At 45.5% G+C, this 22,068-nt stretch overlaps 1 protein-coding gene across 2 annotated transcripts in view; it reads left to right on the top strand.

Moving 5' to 3' along the window:
- The first annotated feature begins 2,541 nt into the window (after positions 1–2,541).
- The window catches only part of SLAIN2 (SLAIN family member 2), a 36,656-nt gene continuing 17,129 nt past the window's right edge, over positions 2,542–22,068 (top strand). The window contains exons 1-3 of one of the 2 annotated variants that reach the window (XM_083168071.1): positions 2,542–3,133; positions 9,451–9,593; positions 15,710–15,877. In XM_083168071.1, coding sequence (XP_083024197.1) covers positions 2,733–3,133; positions 9,451–9,593; positions 15,710–15,877 — 712 coding nt within the window. In that variant the 5' untranslated portion in view covers positions 2,542–2,732. The remainder of the gene's footprint in view (positions 3,134–9,450; positions 9,594–15,709; positions 15,878–22,068) is intronic. The other variant, XM_083168070.1, reaches the window with a different exon arrangement.

The raw sequence follows: 22,068 nt of genomic DNA on the forward strand, positions 1-22,068 counted from the left end.
CCCCCCCGTCAGATGCTAAACAGCGGGGAATAAACGCTGTGCGCATGCGCACAGCGTCTATTCCCGCAGCCAGGGGGCTGGGGGCATGGCTAGAGGCTCACAGAGCCTCTGGGTCATGCCCCCATAGCGGCAAAATGGGGGCGTGGCCTCGCGGGAAAGCCGCGGGTATAGGCCACGCCCCCGAAAATTTCAACGCGCCTGCGGCGCGCAGCAGCGGCGTCCCGCCTAGTGACCGGCCAAGGTTGGGAGGTATGCACTGCAGATATGTAAACATATTTTGTTTTGTGCAAAGGAATGTATAAAAATATAGGTACCATTTATTAAGGATTAAAGAGTAATGCACTTCTCAATGAGAATAATGTACACTGGTGACTGAGGGGGGAAATTAACATGGAAACATACACACTGCTGGTGTGGGGAGGGGTATTTAGAACATGCCCCACAACTTTGTTCATCTTGTAATCAGGACAAACTTCTGGAAATGGGAGGGGGCATGGAAACATGCTGGGCACATAGAGACATACACACTGCTGTTGGGGGACATAGAGACATGATCAGTGGTGGGGATGTTAGCAAGCAGAATACCAAAGCAAGTATACTGAGGAGGGAGTTTCAATTGGGGTCTTGTAAGTATACTGTTTTTACCTTCCCCTTGCCCAACACAACCCTGAACCTCTCTACCTAAAGTGTAGCCTTGACCTTCACACACACACACATCCCACCCCTATATGTGTATAGGGGTGGTTATTCTGTGTGGTATTACATACCCTCCAACTGTACCGATTTAGCCGGTACAGTACCGTTTTTTAACGGTCTGTACCGGCTAAATCAAAGTGTACCGAATGTACCGTTTTTTTGATAACTGGCTCCTCCTCTGGCTTCCGACAAACTGGCATGCATAGGTTTGTAGTTTTATTCTTTCACAGCCGGCTGCTCTTCGGGGAGGGGGAGTGGCCGACCAAACTACAACTCCCAGAGGGCTTAGGGTGCCATGTCACACACCGAGACGCGAGACACTTTGCACCTGCCCTGCCGACTCTGCTGCTGTGCCCCGCCGCTGCTGCTACTGGCTGCGCTGAGCCTGTCACACTCACAGTATATGACAGGATAGTGCAGCGCAGGAGACAGTTGGAAGAGCGGCTCACCCTCTCTCTGACTGTTAATGACAGAGCCACCCCCGCCCTCCTCCTATGTGCCGTGTGTAAGCAGCAGCATTTCTCTCCCTCTACCATCTCTCTCCCCCTACGTGTGTGTTAGTTAGCAGGCTTCGTCCCAGGCCACCTGCATGAATACACTTTTGCCCCTGCACACCAACTGCCGCTGACTGCTCTCAGCCCCTGCACACCAACTGCCGCTGACTGCTCTCAGCCTGATGGACACAGGTAGGCACTGGGCAGCCTACTCACCTCATACAGATGCAGTGTTTTTTTAAGTTTAGGGGTCGTGGCCACGCCCCCTTTACGCGTGACACGCCCCTTTTCTGCAGTTGTACCGATTTGTATGCCTCAAATGTTGGAGGGTATGGTATTATCTATAGAAGGTATAGTACTGTGTGGCATTATGTGTATAAAGTGCAATACTGTGTGGCATAGCATGTATTAAAGACACTACTATGTGGTGTTATGTGAATATGGGGCCCCTGCTCGTTGTTCACAATGTTCACCTCTTCCGGACATGCAGGTCAGTCTGCCAATATTGCGTACGCACCCATCGTTCAGTGTGGATGCACAATATCTTTCATGATCAGCTCCAGCTCAAGGGAATGTGTTCACCAATATGTTTTGTCTTTCATATCTTCTAGTGTGTATGACCAATTTGTCTGTAGGATCAATTTGTGTCTGTTTTCCATGGTTACGAGCAAATGGTCAATTGTCATTTGCTCCCAAAAAATTCCAGATTTTCATTCCAACCATCCAGATTAGAAAGATAATTTTCTAGTGTGTATGGGCCTTTAGGTGTAATTGTCTTTCAAGATGTGTGCTGAAGATATTGGTTCTAATTCAGGTTGGATCCAACCTGCATTATGGACCTAATTAAGCACAATTTTGAGGGCACATCCCTGCACCCTGGCTGTGAAGACATGCGCAGGTCAGACGTATTTAGGGTTGTAGTAGCATCTGCGTGTGACATCATGCAGCCGCCATGGCCCTCCCCTTGAGCAGCTGGCCGCGCCTGCGTTGGCCGGACTACTCCTACAAAATGTTCAGTCGCTGCCCCCAGTTAGCAGTGAAATGCAATTTCAGGTCTTGCGCGTGTGTAATTCGGCGCACACGATCAACAAATGGCGATTTGATTTCCACACTTTTGCACAGAACTCTAATAACTCTGAATGAGCCCCATCGTGTACACTTCCGAAAACTCGCTGATGATTGCGTACTGTACGAAAAGTGCCACAACTTTCAGTATTCATTAATCCCGTTCCTTTGCCCACATCAAACATGGCTGCAATGGATCTTCCCGGCCTGTAAGGGCAAGGATAGAAGCGGTATGGGCAAGGCTATTGCCACGTACCAGCGATACGCGCTGACATCAACTGAGAGGTGCGTGCTGTGAAGGTGGTGATTGGTGGGAAGAAGCTTTGGGAGGTGTGATGGGGCCCAGTGATGTCAGCGGCCGGTCGCGTCTGGGCGTGGCTACCTGGCAGCGAGTGGCAGTTTGCGAAAGTAACCGAGTTCTGAGCTCCGGCCGGGGCTGAGCCGGTACGGGGTGACAGAGGGATCATACCGGCTGCCATGGAGGACGTCAACTCCAATGTCAACGCCGACCAAGAGGTGAGGAAGCTACAGGAGCTGGTGAAGAAGCTGGAAAAGCAGAACGAGCAGCTCCGCTCACGATCCACTGCTGCCCCGAACTCCCCCAAAACTCCCACCCTGCCCCAGCTGCTCCGGCCTCAGCCCTCCGCGCACACCGCTGCCCCCATCTCCCCACTGCTCCTCGGCGGGCGTAATCTGAGCTCGGGGCCTGCGTTCCAGGAGAAGGGTGGTGTGCGAGGAGATGGGGCCGCCTGGGAAGAGTTCATGGAGGCAGTGTCTGAGGAGAGGAGACAGGACTGCGGTCTCCTGCTGGACCAGGTGCTCCCACTGCGACTGGAGGACATGGACAGGATGGTGGACTTCGAGGAGGAGGAGAGCTGGTAACTGACTACATTTACTTTCATAAGCTACCTGTGCTAGGCTTATCTGCCACTACCTGTGCCAGGCCGCCCCCTCACCTGTGCCAGGCTATTTCCCCCCCCCCCCCCCCCCCCCACATACCTGCACCAGACTGCCCACCACCAACTCCGGCAGACTGCCCACCCCCTCCTCCCCACCGGTGCCAGACTGAACACCCCCCCGCACCAGGCAATTCCCCCCCCCCCCCCCACCTGCGCCAGGCTATCATGCCCCCCACCACCGTAAAGCCCACCTCTGTCAGGCTGCTCCCTTCTCTCCACCCGCACCAGGCTGTCCCTTCCGCCATCTGTCTCAAGGTGCCCATACACGTTACAATTATTGTATACAATATCGCATCTCGGTTTTGCGATGAGATCTAGTACAAAAAGTATGTGCAGCATGTGTATGGACACCTTTAGGCGGTTCTTGCCCCATTCCCCTACTTTACCCCACCTGTGTCGGGCTATTCTCGTTTCCCACCTGTGAAGGGGCTGCTCCGTCCCCCTTCATTACCCCACCTGTGCCGTGCTGTTCTCACCCCCCTACCCCACCTGTGCCAGGCTTTACACTGCATTTCTGTGAATATAATTGCTGTAGGTATTATTGGGTCTCTGAGGATGATGGCGAGTTGGACACACCCTCTCTTTAAAAATAGCTGTTGACTCTTCTTCCTAATGCTTACCATTAAGTCATCCAAATCATGCTTTCACTATATTGGGTTCCCTTCATTGTTCAGTTGCTAGTAATAGTGTATATGTACAGGCCTGTTTTTTTTTTCTGTCTTTACCGTTCCTCCATATGGAATGAACAAGTAAAGGTGAAAAAGTTGCACGTTCTTCAGTCACTGTGCTGTATATCATGGATGTACTGAGTGAAAGGTAAATGCATCATTTGTACAGTAGAGGTTGGTCAGAATCTGCTTTTGCGACAGATAAAATGCTCATATGTTTGACTGGACAAATCTGACACAACCAAGATTAGTTTATTTACATTACAGGTTGAGTCTCCCATATCGAACATGCTTGAGATCTGAAGGAGTTTGGATATCTGAGCTTTCTGTACCTTGAAATATTTGCATTGTTTACTATAATGAGAGATCTTGGGGATAGGTCCCAAGTCTAAACAGAGAAAGAATTTAAGCCTCATATACATCCTATACCAGTGGTTCCCATACTTTTTCAAATCACAAAACCCTAGAGTATCAGAATATTTTCGTGGCACACCTAGGCCTAAATAAATGTAGAAAAAAATATATAAAATGAAGATTGTGTTTATATGTCATTCTTAGGGTCATTTACATGGTGAGGGACAGGATTTGCTTCTGTTTGTCCATAGAGTTTATGATTGCCATTCATCAGCACTGGTTTTGTCTCCCAGGGTGCCACGGCACACAGTTTGGGAACCACTAACCTATAAACATAGTTTTTATTCAAGCACCCTGCACCTTTCAAAACCCATGCAGTTCCTCTTTCCTGTCTGGGGTGTCGATCTCTGCTCTGGCAGATCTAGCACAGGTCTGGTCAGCAAATCGGTGATGAAATACAGACCACACTGTGTTAGAAGCACCATAGAGTGACACCCAGGCAGGGAAAAGGAACTGCACAGGTTTTGAAAGATGCAGTGTGCTAGCCTGGACACACTATATACATAGGGGGGTATTCAACATACGTGACCCTTTCAGCCGGCTCGACAGTGATTTTGCATGTGGGACTATGTCCTGCCTGCCGAGCACTGAGAAGGGGGCGTGGCTGTGAGAAGCGGCCAGAAATTGGCGAGCTGCGGCCTGGAGCTCGTCAATTCCCGGCCGTTCTCTGAGATCCCTGTTCAATGCTGTTGGGGAAGACCGTGTTGAATAGGGCCATCCGCTATTTCCCCTTTCGGGAATAGCGGTGGAAGATTGAATATCCCCCATAGCCTGATTGTAGTTTCATACCATTTATTTATTTTAAATCATTTTGTGCATGAAACAAAGTTTGTGTACACTGAACCATCACAAAGCAAGTGTCAGTATTTTGGATACTGGAGTATCAACCTCCAACATTCATAGGAGTATACTGAAGAATGGTGTGTGTGTGTGTTCGGTGCATATTGGGCTAATGTCCTATGATTCTACCGGTGATACTATCTAACAACATTGCATCATGACGTTGTATGGAAATTGTCCACACAGCCATTTGCATACATAAAATAAATGTTGGCACAGCCTACTAAATAAACTCAAGACTTCTAATCCAATTCTCCTTAGATGTATCGGACATCAATTCACAGGGGTCTGTTGTTATTTTCCACATCTTGCAATTTTTTTTTAATGTGGAATTAATTTTGAATCTAATCTCGAGCAGCATGTGGGAGTACAGCTCAGAACCGATGACAGAAGCTCGGAGTAGGGGGTTGATTTTGGTTCTTTGAGTTGTTTATAATGTGCATTACACAGTATGATAGAGGAGAGCTCCAGGCAGTGATTTTACGGACTCTGGATACTGTGGAAGATGCAAACAGACAGAGCGTTGCCATTCCTTGGAGAGGTCATGTTCCGAGTTACTGAACAGTGGAGTGTTTTTTTCATAGTCATTCTTTATATCTATTACGCATCTGCTAAGTGTATGCTCTCCTTATTTAGTTGTTGCTGGAATCTATCACTATGTATCAGTGGCAGGTGTTCTTTAATATACAATATGTGACTGAAATTAAATAAATAAATACCTGAATAAAACACCCACATATGATTATTGGACATAACATTTCAAATTAATGGGCATTAATAAGGAGTTGGTTTCCCCTGTGCTTCAACTCTTCTCAAGCAGCTTTCCTCTGGATTCCAGACCTGTAGCTCAGATACCCTATGCCAGTGGTTCCCAACCTCGGTCCTCAAGTACCCCCAACAGTGCACGTTTTCCAGGTCACCCAGCAGGTGCACTCATTATTCAGACACATTTTAAAATATCCACAGGTGGAGCTAATTTATTTTGTCTGTGATTCTGTGTGGAGACCTGGAAAATGTGCACTGTTGGGAGTACTTGAGGACCAGGGTTGGGAACCACTGCCCTATGCGATTTGGCCCCGACTTCTGGTGAATCGGGCAGAGAAATCAGGTGAAGTCAGATCAAATAGCATGTATGTGACATCCCATCTGATGCGCAGTCCCATGCGCAACGGATCAGAGCCAGAGATAAGTTCTCCGGGTCTGACCCCCTCTCAGTGGCAGGGAATGGGGATCGCATGTGCTCCCGGTCCCGGGCAGCTCAAGCTTGATAGGACGCAATGTGATTGGATATGTAGTGTATGGTGGTCTTTAAGCGTTTATTCAATTGTGAGATGAATTCCTATTTAATCAAAGAGAAAATGAGCCGCTGTGATTTCTGTAGAAATCGCCACTTTTTTGTTTTTTCTCGCAGCCCCAATGCAAGATTTTTCTTACAATTGTAATTTTTAGTACAATAATTGTTAAGGCTTTATCTGGAACCCCTGCAACACCCTCTAATGACTAATTAAACAATCTGCAGTTTCAACTCAGCATAATTAGCCCAGTAATTACTCCTTGGCAGCACTGTCATCCGAAAGAGCGTCCTTGACATGCAGAAGTGGATGTCTTCCTCTGAAGTCCTCTGGTGAGGTTACTGCGTGTGAGATCAGTGTGTCAGCTTGTGTACTCAATGGGGGAGATCCCCTATCAAGTGTGTGAACCCTCTGTCCACCCCAGTCCCTTACCACAGTCTGGGTGGCTTCAGAAGGACCCCAAATTCCCACAGGTAATTGTATATGCTGTTGGGATTTTCATCCATCTATACAGCCATAATAACATTAGTGAAGTCGGGCATTAATATTGAGTGATAACAACTGTCAGATTTTGCAACAAAAATGGGAAAAAGAACAAATAAAGGAGTAATTCCACAGACCAAATGCAGTCAGGTGTAGAGCAACTTCAATGGAAATTGGCTGTCCCTCTCTGAGGAAAGACTAGACCAGGGATGGGGAACCTTTGGGCCTCCAGCTGTTGCTGAACTACACATCCCTGCATGCACTGCTACAGTTTTGCTATTTTGCCACGCTAAAACTGTAGCAAAGCATTTTGGGATGTGTAGTTCAACAACACCTGGAGGGTCGAAGGTTCTCCATCCCTGGACTAGACAATTGTAGATAAAGGAGCACTTTATACCTGACTTGATACTATAACACGTTAGAATACTGGTTGTAGGTCTAAAAATAGACCTTACGCCAAATATAGACTCCTGGGTGGCAATTCAAATGATTTCTTTGGGCACCTAAAGTAATCTGATGCCCTTTACTTACTTAGGCACCCAAATAGACCTGGTTTAGCTGTGAATAGTGGCTAATCCGGTCTAAATTCCTGGTTCGTAAATCAACCTAAGCCCTGTGCTTTAGTGATCCCGAGGTATAGACCAGAGTGTTCTAGAAGTGCTGCAGCAAAGAGTGACACCTCAGGCAGCAAAGAGGAACTGCATGGGCATTGGAATGTGAACGGTGCTAGAAATAATACTAGGTTTGATTTTCCCAAAAAGTTCTAGTTTTAAGGATAATCCATTGCTGTGCACACATGGTTTAATCCAAGTGGTTGAGGTACTTATTTAGCCATTTGTGCTTTAGAATGGATATCCTTGAAACCTGGACTGAGGGAGCCATGAGGACCAGGGTAGGTTACCACTGGGGTAGTTTACAAGTGTACTTTAATATACAACTTTCTTCATTTGCACTAACCAGTTATTTAGCAACTTCGCTCCTAGTGACCGTTAAAAATGTATCGCATCTATCATTTTATATGGGGATGTAATCTGTAAAATGTATTTACCAAATGAGGCCCATAACTGGGGAATGCCTGCTGATTATGCTGAGTCGCAAAGTTATGTCTTCAGTTATTATTATATTTAATAATCATGTTATATAGTGCTTTTTCTCCAGCAGGAGGTATACACATAATAAACCCGTTTGCATTGTGTTTATATGTAGTTTAGTGTTCATTCTAGCACCCTGCACCTAGTGATCGCCCATCGGTGTCAAGCACCTGTGAAGCCCTGCCTCCATGTGTTGATTGGCCCACAGGCCAATCAGTCATGGAAAATGGATGACCATTGATAGGTAAAAACCATAGTATGACACTATCGAAGGCCAGTTGCACTATTGCCATCCATGGCAACGCTGCTCTGGTCTGTATCTCAGCACTGATATATAGAAGAGACTGTACTAGAAGAATCATAACACGGAGCAACACCCACAGCAAGAAAGAGGCACTGCATGGGTTGTGACAGGTGCAGGGTGCTAGTATGATCACTATAATATATATAATATGCGTTACATCCCTCCAAGTCTCCTACATAATATTAATATATAAGAATATGACCTCACATAATTGCTTTCTCAGAAATACACTTCTATTTATGCGTCTTGGTAAGCAGTGATCTCCTATTTCACATGCATTCTGATGAGCGTAATGGTTTTCTACCTATACAACTTTATGCAGAATACATAATGGTATTGTACTGTAAGTCTATTCACATTTGGAAGGATCTAAAGTTTAAATTTTGAACACACCTCAAAAATGCATACAGCTCATCCATATAACTACAGTATGTTTTTGAAAACCCTAAAAACACCATAAAAAAAGCATGTGTTTCCTATATACAGTATGGTGTTATTTTGTTTCTTTATTAGATTGATATCACATGATTTGATCTCAAATCCCACTGTAACAGAAAAGACCTCAGACAGCACAATTACACCTTCAAAGCTCAGGTTAGGAAATGGCAATATGTAAGTAATAAAAACACGTTCTTCAGCACTTTTAACAATATAGCCGAAAGTGCGATTCACATACCATGTACCCTTTGAAACTGTGCGTTCTGTCACTAATAAGTGTGAACTGTACATATAATGTAAGGGTGCTGTAAAAGTGACATTTTTTGTATACAGATCATCAGTAAAAAGCTCCTGTCTATTCACACCTGTCTTGCTGCTGTCTTATTGTGTAAATATTTAACTTTTATTGTCGTGAGAAGTAAGAACAGAGGTGCTCATTAGGCAATGCAAGGTCCCTCCTTAATTCTGCAGCCGAGTATGTAAAGGTCTGTGAGGTGGTGATCTTTTCCAATAATTATGGAGTGAGTATCTCCAATAATTATCGCTCAGTCGGCACCTTATATTTACATTGTATATGCTGCACCCCATGGAAGCTTAGATGTGACCTTGGCATTGTACTGTATCATCAGGATAAAGGAACATGATCTTGGAGTAGGTGTGTTATTATGGCTGGGTGGATAGTGAATTGTTTTGTTCTCATTTATAGGTTGTATTCTTCACCAAAGAAAACGTCATCGCACAAATCGATGAGTCCCCTGGTTTGGTGTCGGCAAGTTTTTGATAGTCCCACTCCTGATGTGGAATGTGCAAAAAAGTCACTTATCCACAGGCTTGAGCAAACCATGTCAGGTGAGTACATCCAGTCTGGTCAGTGAACAGAACAGGCTCTGCAAGTAACCATACGTAGATGAATCGCTCTGCAAAATACATGATTTCTAGCTAATAAAATGCATGTGTCATGTAAACTCATATGTTATATAATAGTTTCGGATGAATGGGTAAAGAGGACTAATGTGGAATGAATATAGAGAAACGCACCCAGAAAACACCATGTTTCCACCCCCAAACACAAGCGATCTGTCAGTCAAACTGTGAATGGATTGCGATTGCTCTCAGTGTCAATTATAGTATGAGGTTGCGCATGTGCAATGTGACCGCTGCGTGTACGCTGTTGGCCGTGATCGATCGATTATGTGTTTTCTCTAATTAGTGGTCCAGGCTTAGATGAAAGCAGGAAAAATGGGCTAGCGTAAGGATCTGAGGGGTAGACTTATTATTCGTTCTTGTGGGGTATATGCGCTGGGACAGCGCTTCCCCCTCATCTATTAAACCCGCTGTGCGGGTGCTGTAACAGCGGTGGTGTGGGGGCGGGGTACCGCATGTACTATTTTAAGTACAGCGCTCAACAGGCATACCTAATTTATGAACGGTCAGCATCGCTGACCGTTCCACCGCCTGCAGCTATCGACTTCGACAGCTGCAGGCGGCGATGCCCTATGCCTACAGCAGGGACAGCGCTGACCCTGCTGCTGGCTCTGAGCTGCGCTGGGGATCTCGTGTGAGTAGCGAGATCCCACGCATGCCCAGTCCAGCCGGCCGGGTAAAAGCAGACAGCGCGTCAGTGTTAACTGATGCGCTGTCAGCTGGAGGAGGCATCGCCGGAGGGGGGGTTAGCGCTCCCCTGCTTCGGCGGGCAAGATGTTAGTAGATCTTGTCTGAGTCCCCTCCTGCTTCACCTCGCTAATGAGGCGAAGCAGGAAGTGTTATAGTGGTGCTTTTAGCGCCACTATAAAAAAATCTACCCCTGAGTGACTTTGGCAAGGACCAGATTGTGATGGCTAGGTGACTGGGTCAGAGCATCTCTAAAAGTGGCAGGTCTCATGGGATGCTCTTGGTATACAGTGGTTAGTACCTGCCAAAAGTGGTACAAGGAAGGACCAACCGGCAACAGTGTCATGGGCGCCCAAGGCTGATTGGTGCACGTGAGAAGGGAAGGCTAGCATGTCTGATCCGTTCCTACAGATGAGCTACTGTAGCTACAGTTGCTAAATTGCTAAAGTTAGTGCTGATAGAAAGGTGACAGAACTCGCAGTACACTGAAGCAGCGTAATACAGACTGGTCAGAGTGCACATGCTGACCACCACTGAGAGTGCTTAGAATTGGGCATGTGAGTGTAAGAACTGAACCCATGGAGCAATGTCAGGTGGTGGTCTGGACTGATGAATCTCTGTCACTGTCACACTGCAGAGATGACCTATTAGAGGAATATTACATAGCGTTCAAGGTGTGGACTTGGTCAGAGATCTTTCCGTTTGAGCCATCTGTGGGATGTGCTGGCAACTTACAGGACATAAAATACATTTATTCACTCACGCTAAAGGTGTGTACACACTGTGTGATTTTGGCTTACAATTTTCACTATATAATCAAAAACATATAGAAAGTTAGCAAAGATCGCACAGCATTAACCCTGCTTGTGATAACGATCACAGCCCTGCGTGGTCGGTATCGCATGGTAAAAGATGTTGCTTGTTCATTTGGCCGTAGACCAAATAGCGCATAGTCAAAATCTCAAGTGATAGTCAAGATTGTATGGTTGTGGGGTGTTAATGGAAATTGCAGGTACTTATGTAATATCTGGGCTCCCGTTTTTCTTATGAGACCGCGTCCCCTCGCTGCGCTCGCCACACTATATAAAATCAACTCCATGCGTAGTTGGATAGTAGGGGTATGAAAAAATGGGGTGCATTTAACATGGGAGCCCAGATAATACATAGGTACCAAATTGCATAGTCTTAATTGTGTGTACACCGCTTCACATAATGGGGCTGCTTCTGAGTAGAAGCAGAATAGAACAATAACTTTACACCTGGGGTAAAAGCTGTTGCACTGCAATAGGAGCAGATGTTACATGTTAGAGATTTAGATTTACGGAAGGTATGGCCTAGCTCAAGTCTAAATCACAGTGTAAAAAATAAAGTGTGGGCTGCATGCAGAAACAGCCCGTGTATATCCTGCATGCAAAAGTAATGATTTGCATTGCAGCATTTCTCCACACATGACCAGACTGAAGAGATCTGTAGGCTGTGAGAATGTGGCATCTGTTATATGAAGCTTTTCTCTTCCAGATCATCAGGCTGCTTTGAACACTCTGTACTAATTGCCCTTCAGCCACATAACACAATAGGCATTTCATATTGACAGTGTGGCTCTTTGTACAATAAAATGTTCAAAGATAGAAATCAGATCCCAGTGGAAAAAACTGCATCCCTTATGCTGGAGCTGTAGTCCTAGTGTGTTATGTGATTGTGTATGTGAGAGGCCTAGCAACCAGCTCTAACATTCACATGTTTGTTGTGCTACTGCATATCGTGTCAGTGGCACTGTTATATGCCTGCACATCTTATAGTAAAAGTAGCTATTATGTAATAATCTAAAAGATAGGACTCTGACATCTGCAGTGAGAATAGGACAGGCACCTCCCCTACCCTCAGGTATGCCCAGACGCACACCCACCCGGGCACTGATAGGAGTTTTACAGTGCCCCATGATGGTTCTCACTTGTATCAGGAACAAAGTGATAGCAACAGGGACCGCCACCTACTTGGCCATACCAAGAGTGCAGTTTTCCCCTAAGCCATTAGCTCAGCCCCACCCACGTCTTCTTGCCTGTAACAAGCACTCTGTTTTTTGTATAAGCTGTAGTGCGGATGTTTGTTCCTGATGATGCAAGCCACTTATCAGCTAATTGATGCAAATGCAGCTTGCGCATCTCAGTCCACAGAAGTTGGTTAAATGACTCTGGCTCAGCCACGGTCTTCCTGACTTCACGGATATTACTGGTCTCCCACTCCTAACACAGATTAATAACCCTCATTTACTAGTTCTCGGAGAATTGCATGTTAATGTTGGGCATACATTGACCCATTGTTGGCAGCAGCTTCCTGTGGTCTTCTTGCTGACAGCAGGGAGCTGGCTAGTATGCCGGTTTGGAGAACAGATCTGTCCATCTTGCTCACTCTTGCTTGAGTCCTGCTGAGAAAGTACAGAAATGTGTAATATCTCCACTATCTTTGTGGACACGTTCATTTGAACATCCTCATTTATTTTCATTCGCAACCGAATATCCAGTCTTGCAATTTCCAGATTCCTGGAAGGACTGGGTGACAGGGAGAGACATAGGAACAGGTGTAAAAGGGGTGGGGGTTGAGAGAGACATAGGTTAAAGGGTATGACAGATGGGAAGAAGGGACAAGACAGAAGAAGCTAACAATGTTTGGTCGGTAACCTTTATATAGTATAAAATAAAGTCCTCAGGCTAATCTCAAGAACCACTGGATGCATTTTGATGCAGGTTTTCCAATTCCATGCAGCTTTTGTAGATGAAGGTTTGTGTGTGTGTGTATAACCTTAATCTGTGACAAAAGGGAGCCAAACGGTGACTATTTTAATAAAGCAGGTCATGTAAAAATAATGGGGCGAAATGTAATAGGATGAGAGATTTGGATTGCCGTATTCAAAAAACCTGGAGATTTCTTACCAAATCTCTCACTTTCTGAATCTCTCATCCTATTATATTCCCCCCCCTGGTCTATCACAACAATGGAATTAATTTTATATCTTTGTAGAGATTGATGTGTGTTACCCGTTTTCTCCAAAAAGAATGACGTAAGCCTTGGTTACGAATGCAGAATTATTATTTTTTTATTTATCAGAAGCAGTAATCCATAGGGAATATAGAGTAAGAAAAGGATACCAATCTGTCTCGTTTTATCGCCTTTGGTTTGGGTAACATTTTTGGAAACTTCTTGCAAAGCAGTTGCAATATTTTATTCAAAACAAGCAATAAAGGTATCCTACAACATGTTATCACCGTACTGCCTTGGGGAAAAACTCCATCTGGTTAAAATGCATCAGCAGGCGATCTTTCGGAGGTACAGTAAGAGCTATCCTCTGCTAGTTTTGGGTCCATGACAAAGAAGAGTACAACCGCAGGAAATTAATCAGCTTTCAGTGAATTCAGATAGCTGTCCTGTGATCACTATCATTCTGGCTGGGTGACTTGCATCACTTTCCAGCTATTTTTTAATGTTTAATATGAAATATTGTGCTTGTAATGACGTTGGCAAAATGTTTTAACCTAGTCAAAGAAGTGAATGAGGCATCCTTTTCTTGCTCTCTACCCCCACCACACACACACTTGAGCTATCCCATCTCCGACCGCTGATTACAGCTTGTCTAACTATAGAGAATGGAGGAAAGATGGACGGCAACAACGGAAATGATTTTTTTTTCCGGCTTTACACAAAAGGAAATGCAATCAAATAGGGAGGTAACTGAGTAGATCATCTACAAATTGAGATGTATATAATTATAAGCAATACTAATCCAAGAGTGTTTCTATCATTTCTGTGGATATTATGATCTCTTTTATACTAAGTCCATCCAAGAAAAAGACTTGCTGAAAAAAATACTGCTGTTCAGAGAGGACTTTCTACTGGGATGTCGCACTGCATTCTATGATTGTGTATTGTGTGGCACCTTCTATATGACTTTGCATAGCAGTTGTGCACTTGCAGAGCCTGCGTGGTATAGTCTATAAAATAAATCCGGTGCTCCTAATCCTGTTACACAGCTTAAGTCCAATTGCAGAATCCACTCCCAAGCTTTGAGGCTAGGTGTAATTACATCCAAACCTAAATCCAACCTGTAATCCTAGAGTACACTACCCAACACCCAAATAGCATCTTTAATCTAAACAAACTACTGTCTCTTTGTATCCCTGGGTATATTCATAACTGGAAAAGTAGCTTTATAATGTCTACCAGACAGGGCTGAGGCAGCTGTGCAGGAAACACTTATTTTAGAAGCAACATCTAATCCTGTCAGATCTAATGCAAATCCACTGCATCATCTAATGTACATATGACAGTATGTATGAGGACCCTCACCTCAGTTGCTACATTTGTGGCTAGAACAATAGAAATGTGTTTGAGAACTGGCGCTGCTTATTGCTGCAAATCGACACAAAACAGTGCTACAAACACTATCAAAAGATATACATCTAGCAAGAAAGGTGAGTGAGTGACAACTTTGCGCAAAATGTCTAAAAGTTTCACATTCAGTTTTTTCCAAAATAGTGGATGATCACAGTGTTCATCAAATCCTCCCGAGGACAAGTATTACATGTGAAAAAAGGAATAAATTGCCACATTTAACCCCAACTCTTGTAATATACTTTACACTTCTGCTTACATATAAAGGCTCGGTGTCACTTGCATCAAGGTATCTTTGTAGTGTGTATTTCCTCAGATCTCCATATATTTCATGAGTGTATTATATGGAAAAGGAGGAAGAACACTCCCATAGTGCATTAAAAATCATTTAATTAAAATCACATAACATACAGTTAAAAATGAGGGTAACCTCGTACCAGATGTTCAGGTCAGAAAACAGCCAGAAAGAAAGATGGAACCCGGGTATTCTTTAAAAGCCGAATGTAGACAAAATACAAGAGCCGAGGGAAGGTGAACATCTGGTACGAGGTTACCCTCATTTTTAACTGTATGTTATGTGATTTTAATTCAATCATTTTTAATGCACTATGGGAGTGTTCTTCCTCCTTTTCCATATAATACACGCATGAAATATATGGAGATCTGAGGATAGAAACACTACAGTTGTTAAACTACACATCCCAACATGCCCTGCAACAGTTTTAACATGGCTAAATAGCAAAACTGAAGCAGGGCATGCTGGGATATGTAGTTCAACAGCAGCTGGAGGGTCATTCCCCGTCCCTGGTTTACATGTACAGAGCAGCATAGATAATATATGTGCCTGCATTGTAATGGTCATTGGCGCAACTAGTTGTTTCTTGTAGCTTCCACACTAAAATAAGCACTGCAGGAATCCTTCTCCCGAGCCTGATAATGAAGTGTGCAACTGTGTGTTTGTTTTTCAGCCAGCAAGCGTCAGAGTATGTACAGCGTTCCCTACAATTCATCCAACTTTGTCAGCCCTTACAGTCCAAATCCTAGTGGAAGTCCATATAACAGCGGCTTCTCCTCCCCAACCTCCACCCCTGGGAGGACTCCAGTAGTGAGGCAGCTGGTCCTGCCTAGCAGCACAGGTGAGTAAATAATCTGAATGACATGGTTGGGAAGAGTAAATAGCTGGCTGTTAGCAAGGCTTTTCTGCAGTGTAACCTTAGATTGGAAATGGTGGCGATGATGATCATTGTTACAGTAGTCCTTATATGCAACTCTGTTTCTGCACAATCAGATTTATGTCTACCCAAGCAAAACTCTGTACTTTTAAGGTATTGTTTATTAAAATGAAAGTAATGTTTATTGTGGGTGTGTTGTAGTTAGGGGTTTCCTCCACGTGTCAGAATTACAATTTGCTGCTCCAAGGAATGCAGGAAGACTTTGTTAGTTTCCGGAACAGAAACTACATAGTACAGGATATATATAGGTTACAGCCCTGTCTCCGCTTGGGTCATGTCATCCAATAGATGTAGTAGACTCCTTCATCCAGGTACCATACAGTACTGAAACTTCCATTCACTGAAACATGCACTACCTGGTTAGCGCCTGTATTCCCAATTCCTGCCCTGTTTCTGTTACCAGGAATAGGAGATGCGAAGCAGTGTAGAAAAGTGGATGATGGATAAATAATTCAGTAATATTAGGACAAATAATTAAGATAAAATACAATAGAATTTTATTAATTTATTAACAGTTTCTTAAATAGCTCATACATATTCCAGAGCACTTTACAGAGTATAGTTGAACATTCACATCAGTCCCTGCTCCAGTGGAGCTTACAATCCATATTTCCGACCACATGTATTAATAAAACAAATTTCTCAGTAAGGTGCAGTGTATTTTTGAATTAACGAGGTATTAATAGACAATAAAGGTTAGTCCTTAGTTCAGTTATGCCAGCAGGGGGGTCGTACAAATCACAAGTTCAGTCCTGTATACAGAAAGGCTTCCTGTAGAAAGAGAACAGGTGAAGGAGTTCCGAGCTCTGAACTCCTTCAGGAAGCCTTTCTGTATACAGGACTGAACTTGTGAGCTGTTCAATGTGGTTGTCTTTTTGTGCTTCTCCAGCTGTGTGGCCCTATCTGTCTGTAATGTTGGTAAAATACATTATTCTTGGAAGGGGATACGGTCGTTAGGTTGGCCCAAGGAAGGTCGACAGTGTCCTTGGGTCGTCCGGGGAGGACGGTCGACAATGCAGAAGGTCGACGCGGGTTTATTTATTTTTCACTATCATATGGTTCTCAATACATTGGGGAAGGATAGGTCCTCCGCAGGAGACAGGCACATAAACTCTTTACAGTTGGTGTACTGGCTCCTCCCATCTACTTCCTCCTCCACATCCTCAGTTTAGAAAAATGTGCCCTCAGAGAGGCTGCACTTACAGAGCTCCTGAAGAGAGTTTTTCTTCATTTAATATTGTTTTTGGGGGAGCTGGTTTGGACTAAACAGCTCCCTACTTCGTGGGAAACCAGGGGAGGGTTACAGTTTCTGGCCTTTCAAGGTACCGAACTGTCCCTGCTGCAGGACCACTGTCCTGTTTGGTTGATTTATCGTGGCGGGCATTACGCTGCAGCGCTTCACAACCCCAGCTTGCCACACACCCTGGCTCATTCCGAAGATGTCTGCGGTGAGTATTACCCGGTGTCCCCTCTAGTAGGGTACCCCGGTTGATGTGAGGCATGATGATGATGGCGACAATGGCGGTGTCCCTGCACGGGAACCGCACAGCCCCCTGTCCACCCTGGATGCTTTACACTGCCTCTGGACCATCAGGGCAGGTGTTAATGTGTTTGCTATGACTAGCTACAGCGCCAGTATAAAGATTAGTAAAAGCACCAGCACCAATGCAAGGGGCGGGACTTAACTCAGAGCGGGGACACAGCTCTCTGGCACCAATTTCCTGCTTCTCTCTGCATGCTTTGGGCACCATTATACAGCAGCAGACACTCCTCGTGGTGCTGGCAGCTCCAGTCTGGGTGGAAGAGAACTTGAGCAGAGACAGCAAGTGAAATTGAGCTTATAAAACGCTCATTACAGTGTTTATAGCCTTGCACATACTTGTATAGATATTTACTCTGTCTATTTATATCTATTACTGCTAACCAGCTCCTCAATCTGGGAGCTCAGGTTAAGGGTGTGTTGGTTCCCCCAATATCTGAGTCCTTTCCCCACTTGCTTGTTATAAGTGTAAAGGTGCCCACACACTAGAACGATTTTTGGGCCGATATATCATCCGATGTTTACCGATAATCGGTCGAAAATCGGACGATTTTGGTCCGATGCTCGCTCCCGTGGATCTTTAGCTGAATCTTCTGATCTTACGTGCTGCACAAAAGATCAGAAGATTTAACAAGAGATCCATAGGAAAGCACACAGGATCTTAAGAAAAATCTTTGGTAAAGATGTGCGCTTGCCTGAAATCTTTTGTCAAGGACGGAAAAAAGATTTCAAGGCTAATTTATGCGCACATCTTACGATCGCAGATCTTTCTAGTGTGTGGGCACGTTTAGAGACTACACATAGCTTCTATACACTTCACACTGACTCTGATTGTTAGGTGTTTCCTGTCTGTGTGTTGTGGGGTGATCACATTGATAAGATAGTTATAAAGTTAACCTGTATGATTTGCAGCACTTTGACCCTGCATCTACTTCACAAGTCACTTGTGAACACTGACCCCAGACTAGTGGGGAGTCTCCACAGCTTAGTGGTATTCCTACACCACTGTGTGGAGGATCATAGGGGGAGCCCCAGGAAACAGCCTGGGCTAGCAGCATTAAGAATATGCTGGAAGCTGTGTCCACGCAGCTGACTGCAAATACCCTGCAGAATAAGAAAGTGCAGCAGGATTTACAGTCCTTACTGCCAGGGTGGACATTGTCACTCCCGTGGGTGGCTTTTCATGCAAGTGGGATTTAGCTGCAATTATGCCTGACTCTGAGGAGGAGGCGGCTATAGAAGAAGGGGAGGATGTGGATGATCCCCTAACCGATTCTCAGGGGTCTGAGTCTTTAATTTTAGCCATCAGAGAAGTCCTTGATCTCCCTCTGGCTGCACCTGTAGAAGGTGATCCCTTTTTTGTGTCTCAAAAAAGGCAGGATGTGGTATTCTCTGAACAGGCTGATTTGGAAGATGCTTTCAAATCGGGTGTGGGATGAGCCTCCAGTTGTAGATGCTTCCATGTCCCGTTTTTCAAAAAAGATGGTACTCCCAGTGCCTGGGACTTCCACACTTAAGGATTCAGTGGATAAAAAACTAGATGGTACCCTCAAGTCACGGCCAGTGGGGCGGCTTTGCGCCCGGTACTTGTTAGTTGCTGGATGACAAAGTCCATTCATACCTGGGCGACCCAAATCCAAGAGGGATTGCTGGGTAATATGTCAACGGCCCAGGTGGCTGGTTCACTCCGTCACATACAAGATGTGGCTGAGGTGCTTTGTGACTCACAAAAGGAGGTGGGCGCTATTAATGTGCGTAACTCAGCCATGGCGGTTTCCGCCTGCAGGGCTCTGTGGCTGCGTCAGTGGGTTGCTGACTCCAAGCGTAGCGTGGAGAACCTTCCATTCACGGGAGAACGCCTGTTTGGTAAGGAACTAGATGACTTGAAATCCTTGAACCCCTTTTTGAGGGTGTTCAAGTTCAGGATGGAGTCTCTGAGGTTGGTTGTGGCCGGCCTCAAAGGAGGGGAGTTCCTAGCTTCCTTGGACGTGAAGGATGCATACCTTCACATTCCCATATGGCATCCGCACCAGGCTTACCTCAGGTTCGCAATCGGAAATGAGCATTTCCATTTCCAAGCCTTGCCACGGCTCTGCACATCTTTACCAAGGTAATGGCAGAAATTATGTCCTGTTATCCCATACCTGGACGATCTGCTGATAAAGGTGAGAAGAGAGGAACTGTTGAGAGCAGATACCACCACCACCACCACAATGCTGGTACTGTCTTTGCATGGTTGGATTTTGAACCTGCTAAAGTCCTCACTGACCCCATCCAGGCATCTCCAGTTCTTGGGGATGATTCTGGATACAGTGGAACAGGAGGTGTTCCTGCCGGAGGAAAAGATGATAGCCATTCAACTGCTGGTAGTGGCAGTCCTTACACCAGTTCTGGTGTCAGCCCATCAGTGCATCCAACTACTGGGAAAAATGGTGGCCTCCTTTGAGGCGCTCCAGTTCGGGAGGTTCCACTCCCAGACTTTCGAATTGGATCTTTTGGCCAAATGGTCGGGTTCTCACCTGCAGATGCACAGGCAGATACGTCTGTCTGCTCAGGCAAGGCTGTCCTTGCAATGGTGGCTTCACCCGCAAAACCTCTTGGTGGGCTGACGTTTTGGGACCCGGGATTGGGTCCTTCTGATGACAGATGCCAGTCTCCTCAGCTGGGGAGCAGTGACACACGGAAGACGTTTTCAGGGAAAATGGTCTCTGTGGGAGTCCAAACTTTACATCAACTGTTTGGAACCCCGAGCTGTCTATTATGCGCTCCTGCAGGCAGCCCCCTTGTTGCAGAGCCTGGCAATCCAGGTTCAGTCGGACAACGCAACGACGGTTGCATACATCAACCGGCAGGGGGGACAAAAAGCAAGTCCTGCATGAGGGAGGTATCCAAGATCTTGGTTTGGGCAGAGGCTCACACCATGGCCTTGTCGGCCATATTCATTCCGGTTGTGGACAACCGAGAGGCGGACTTCCTCAGTCGTCAGGAGTTGCACCCAGGAGAGTGTAGTCTCAGTCACCAGGTGTTTGCGCAGATTGTAGATTGATGGGGATTACCACAGATGGACCTCATGGCATCCAGGATCAACAAAAAGGTGGACAAGTATGCTCCAGGTCCAGGGACCCTCAGGCAGGGCAGTCGATGCACTAACGACGATTTGACCTGGTTTATTGGAATAGAGCCTGGTGGAGTGTCATCTTCTATAATAGAAGAATAATTTTAAAAAAATAATGGCGTGGGGTCCCCCCCCCCTCACAAGCATGACCAGCCCCAGGCTCTGAGTGGTCCTGGTTCACAAAATACGGAGGACAAAGTGAGTGGGGGTCCCCCATATTTTGGGGACCAGCACCAGGCTCCACTAGCAAGGGGTTGTAATGCCAGAGCCAGGGGACATACTTGATGGGGTCCCCTGGCCAAAGCATTACCCACCCTGACTAGTCAACCCAGGCCAGGAGATTTTGGGGAGGTGGAGACTCCCCCATAATGAAGGGGTCCCAGGCCTGGGCTGAAGCGGGTGCAGGGTTGATAGCTTGTTTAAACAGTAATATTGTCTTTTACAGTAGGACTACAGGGCCCAGCAAGCCTGCCCCGCATGCTTATACTTGGGAGAAGCACAGGTACCAACATGTGGGGCATTAAAGGCCCGCCGGTACCTATAGCCCTCCTGTAAAGGAAATATTGAAATAAAAACACAAACAGGTTTTTAAATATTTTATTAAACTGCATCTTGTAATAACCCAGGGGGCTCCTGCAGAGTCTTCATCTGGGGAAGCAGCCTTTTAAGCTCTTTTACAAGGCTGCTGCATCCTAGGGCTTCAGCCTCTTCATCTGTGTTCTTCACCTGGGGAAGCCTTTGCAGCTCTTTTGCATGGCCGCCGTCTCCCAGGACAGTTTCTTCAGGAGCTCTTCTCTGCTCCTACTCCACCGTCGGACTGCCTGCCTCCTGGCTCGAGCAGGCTTATATAGCCAGCTCTAGGGGGCAGGACAGAGAGTGCATGTCTGCCTGTGCAGTGTTCAATAGTCATGTCCACCTTTGCCTAAAGTAGGGGGATGTGATAAGGAGGTGTTTTCTGTCATAAGTGGAGGGCACTGTGTGCATTTGTCATATCTGTCTGTGCCTAAATTAGTGGGATGGGATAAAGGCGGAACGGTCTAACATAAACTGAGGGCACTATGCACATTTGTTATGTCTGCCTGTGCCTAAAGTAGTCGGATAAGTTAGAAAAAGTGCGGTCTAACATAAACTGCGTGCACTATGAGTATGTTTACATAAATATGTAGAAAGTCACATACTGTATACATATATTGAGATAGGTATCGCTGCTAAATAGGTAGTTCTCAGCTATGTCTGATTATTTAGTTTTTTACCTGAATAATTTTAGACATTTGTAAATAACTTAAGTCTGCTAAATTAACCATTTTGCTGCCAACAGAGATGCAGGAGCCGTTATTATTGAACATCCATTTGCTATAAAGCAGCTCGGCTAATGACTGACCAGAAAATAGCGGCACTTGCAGTGTGGATTTGGAGTCCATTAATGTAGCCTCTTCAGGA

Source organism: Crinia signifera, chromosome 1 (genome assembly GCF_055691185.1).
Source record: "Crinia signifera chromosome 1, ASM5569118v1, whole genome shotgun sequence".
NCBI lineage: Eukaryota > Metazoa > Chordata > Amphibia > Anura > Myobatrachidae > Crinia > Crinia signifera.